Source organism: Macrobrachium nipponense, chromosome 5 (genome assembly GCF_015104395.2).
Source record: "Macrobrachium nipponense isolate FS-2020 chromosome 5, ASM1510439v2, whole genome shotgun sequence".
NCBI lineage: Eukaryota > Metazoa > Arthropoda > Malacostraca > Decapoda > Palaemonidae > Macrobrachium > Macrobrachium nipponense.
In genome coordinates this window covers 71997959-72002448 of record NC_061107.1, presented here as the reverse complement: position 1 = coordinate 72002448, position 4490 = coordinate 71997959, and the positions used below count along the sequence as shown (strand labels likewise).

Sequence of the window (4490 nt, the reverse complement as noted above, 5' to 3'; positions counted from 1 at the left end):
CCCAGAATATGACGTTAAAGCCGAAAATCACATATTTCAGGCAACAGCTCACTTCACTTTGATCTCGTCTGTATCGTTTGACTGGCATTTTGAACACCAGTTCACTCACATCGGGGGTTGGGGGGAATAACTTAAACTAAAATGACAGACATCGCTAACACTCTCCTCTCGCTCACTCTCTCCTCCGCCGATCTAGCTACACTGACTGACTACTGCCTCTGGCCGCGGCCACCAGATGACGCTTGCGCAGCGTTGCCAGTCTTTCGCGCAAAATCACGCCAGTGGACGCTAAAACAAGCGCGGTAATAGCAAGTGCCGTAAGTGTTATAAATAAATAAAGGGGGGGGGGGGGGGGAGGGGGGGGAGCATAAAATCTAAGTAAAGACGTGGGATATTTCGTTTTTGTTCGCAATAACAGGTAACAAGTATAAGCGTAGGACTGCCATCTGTATTTATAAGAAGTTTGCTAGACATTCCCCCCACCTATTCAATGTAGCGCGAAAATCCGCGTGCCTAAGGATATCATAATTTCATAAAATCCAAGTAAGTAGGTAAGTGAAAACAGGGACTTAGAACGAACACTTTCGTAGTTTATTCTACATTTTCTGAGTGAACTTACTTGAGAATATCATAATTTCATAAAATCCACGTAAAGATGGCGAGTGAAAACAGGGAACAAGCACGTCCGTAGTTTATTCTACATTTTCAGAATGAACTTGAAAATTGTAGAGTAAACTACAGAAACTACTTGTTCCAAGTGCCGGTTTTCACTCGCCTTCTTTACGTGGATTTTATGGTATTCTCAAGCATGGGCACTTTCGTGCAATATTGAAGAGGAGGGGAAAGTCTAACAAACTTGTAATAAATACAGATGGGCTGTTACTCCGAACAAAAGAAAAAAAAACATCATCAGCTAAAAAAAGGAGAAAATCAAGAGAAAAACAAATCGTGGTGCAGCATGAATATTGCGGTACACAAGATTTCCAAATGAATGAACAAGTATATTCGTGCTTGCTTATTTGCATGCAACAGAGCATGTGGGGGAGAGTTCCAGTGTTCCGTCTGCTATATCGACAAAAACGTTCAAATGTTTTAGATACCTACACCTGGCTTCTCCGTTATAGACGCTATTTGATCGCGCTGATCAACTGGTAGCGTTGATCCGAGTTTATCACGTCTTACTGTATCGAAAATCAGTGCTTTTTATTATTATTATTATTCTTTGGTTTAAGTCTTGTCATGCCTATAATGAATTCCAAGCATTAGAAACAGGTGAGCGGGCTAATACAGACTTCTCATGTATGTTCGAAATCTATGTAGTACCAGTGCAACAGTATTTGAAATTTAGACGCAACCATTAGGTAATGTGTTCAGTTCAGTTACATTGACACACACACGAGAGAGAGAGAGAGAGAGAGAGAGAGAGAGAGAGAGTGTGTTAAGTCCTATTGCCCCTATTGCCAGCGAAACTAGCAGAGAGCTTTCTGAACCCATCATTAAGCGGTTATGTGACTTGACTCTTAAAAGAAAGAAAGAAAGAAAGAATGGAAAGGCCTCTCCAGCGTAATGACGACAAGAACGCGAACTCCTGACCTCCGTGTCTCAAGTTTTTGGTGCCCGTGACCCCCAGATGACACCGCTAAAGTAATGGGTGATTTGACCTCTAGGATCGCTGCATTTAAGTGGCTCGTTAGCAAGCGCTGTCTTTTATATTTTCTTACGGTGAACGGTTATATTGTTGTGGAGGTACAGTGGGTAAGGTTAAGTAAATATAATTAAAAAGAAAAAGGGGAAAGGAGACGTTAAGCGCCATAAAACTAAGAAAGAAAGACTAGTCTTTTGTGATGGGTAGTATACTACAGTTAGGTTTTAAAGACAATTGAGATTAGACTGCCGCTTGGAGCCAATTGGGCAATATAGGCCTATTGGCCTATCGGTTTCCGTTTGGTACATCATGTAAGCAGCTTTACTCGGAGTGTTATGGTAATTTTGAATAATTCCTCTTCAACGACATAGCTGTTTTCGAGTAAAAATATCTCAAAGTTTGCACATATATTTGTTCTATCTAAACTTTTACTTATCGTGTGCACAAAAGACCATTCTATTAACTTTGTGTCCTTAAGTCTAGTGAAACTTCTTCGGTGAATGGCTCAAGGAGGTCTCTGAATTATATATTCCGGTTTCGTCTCCTTTACCACAAAGTTGGACAAAATTCATTATTCGTGTAATATTTCTGCTTAAATAGACAGTCTGTAAATCCCAGTTACGATAAGGGTTACCCTGACGACAGGCGGGAATGCGTCATTTATTGATCTAGCAGTCTAATTAGGTGATTCGTGTTTGGCCGCCATTAGGGAAGTTATAGTATCCTCATTGATTTTTCTAGGCGCAAGTTACGTTTTTCAGATAGTAATGTTAATATTGGGTCCGCCATAACTAATATTCTACTAATAGGTTTATTGGTGTTGTTACTTGTACCTTTCAAAATTTGGTTTAAATTATTCGGGCTTAGATTCTAGGCTTATATTTTTTCCGTATATGTGCATGCAGTCATTTTCTATCCATCCAACTCGGTTTCCTCCATAGTGTCTTTTTTTTTTTTTTTTTTTTTTTTTTTACTTTTCTGAAAAGAAAACTACTGTGCCGACTTTGTCCGTCCGCCCTCAGATTTAAAAACTACTGAGTCTAGAGGGCTGGAAATTGACATGTTCACCATCCAACCTCCAATCAAGCACACTAAATTGCAGCCCTCTCGCCTCAGTAGTTATTATTTCGTTCAAAATTCAAGTTAGCCATAATCGTGCTTCTGGCAACGCAACAACACAGGCCACCACGAACGGCTGAGACTTTCATAGGCCGTGGCTCCTGCAGCATTATACCGAGCCCATATAAATATAGAGCCATTTTCGGTGGCCTTGATCGTGCGTTGCAAAGAAACGTTTCTTTGGTATTATTTTTTATATAAAACGTTTTCAACATTCTCTATAACCAGGCTAAAGTGCATATTATTTACCTGAATATTTTCACTTTATTTCTATCTTATTTTATATATCTATTTATTTTGAGCGTAGACTTGTACATTTCCGTCGGCTCGTATGCCAGAACCACCACGAACGAAACAAGTGTTCACAAAGCTTTCAATTTCATTGTAGGGAGTATCATACTACAATAGCTTTCATTTTCTGAAGGCTAGTGATTAGCTGGTTAAAAATTCACTTTCATACGTCCCAACGGTTGTGGTTGTTTGTATAATTAAGCTTTCCAGACTCACATTTGTATTACCAGTGTGTAAATACACAAAATTTCCAATTTCAGCCATCAAAAATAGATAAACATTTATACAATTTGTTGTCATTTTCACTTGGTTTTACTAGTCCATACAGTCTCACAATAATTCTTTTGGTACCTGCTTATAAGAAATCACAGGAAAGAGACATATATTCGATTTAAAACAGTGAATAAATTATAATAAATCTTAATTTCTATAATTTTAGGCAAAGAACTTTGCAAATCAACTGCAAAGTTCTTGATTTTGCCTTTGAGGATGAGTTACTTCTATTGTTTTTATTGATGGATCATTACTAAGTGGTCTCTGTCTGTGTCTGTGTTATTTATTTATTTATTTATTTTGCTTGCCTTTTTCCTACCAACTCGCACTTCGTCATTAGACCACTGCCCGATTTGTTCAACATATACGCTTTTACAAAAGACAATCTTATAACCAAATACTTTTAGTATCACATAACCCCTGATGCTGCTATCTCTGATAATGTCATAAAGAGTGAATAATATGTAGAAAATCTTAATCTTAGATGCCTTTTGGTGTCTATATTCGAGCACGAGAGAGAGAGAGAGAGAGAGAGAGAGAGAGAGAGGACATTGCTCATACGTGCAAAATGCAGGACACATTGAAATATCCTTTTGAATATATATATATATATATATATATATATATATATATATATATATATATCTAATAAAAGGAGCCCATAAAAACACTAAAATATAGAGAGGAAAGTACTATATTTCAGAGACTGCTGTCTCTCTCTTCAGGTATATACCTGAAGAGAGAGACAGCAGTCTCTGAAATATAGTACTTTCCTCTCTATATTTTGGTGTTTTTATGGGCTCCTTTTATTAGATGGAATTCTGTTGTTACAGAACATTTTTTACCAGTCATATATATATATATATATATATATATCTATATATATATATATATATATCTATATAAATAAATTTGTCACCGTGAACCTTTTTCTACTTGGGATGGTGGACCTACAGAAGACGCAAATTTTCTTGGTTTTCTGTCTAAGGTAGTAGGCATTTGGTAGTATTTTATTTTATTTATTTCCAAGGAAGTAAATACCTAATCAAACAAATGAAACTATCAAGAAATCAGACTATATTACTAGAATATTTCCCTGGGTATTCCAGGGTGTACCATCCAACTTAATGCGGATTCCTTGACAGCTGCTAATGTGCCTCGA

General features: G+C 37.3%; 1 protein-coding gene across 3 annotated transcripts in view; it reads right to left on the bottom strand.

The window, feature by feature from the left end:
• The window catches only part of LOC135215399 (tetraspanin-5-like), a 154206-nt gene extending 153988 nt beyond the window's left edge, over window positions 1–218 (bottom strand). For all 3 annotated transcript variants that reach the window (XM_064249995.1, XM_064249996.1, XM_064249997.1), the window contains exon 1: window positions 3–218. In XM_064249995.1, the coding sequence (XP_064106065.1) occupies window positions 3–88 (86 nt within the window). In that variant the 5' untranslated portion in view covers window positions 89–218. The remainder of the gene's footprint in view (window positions 1–2) is intronic.
• Between the last annotated feature and the right edge of the window lie 4272 nt (window positions 219–4490).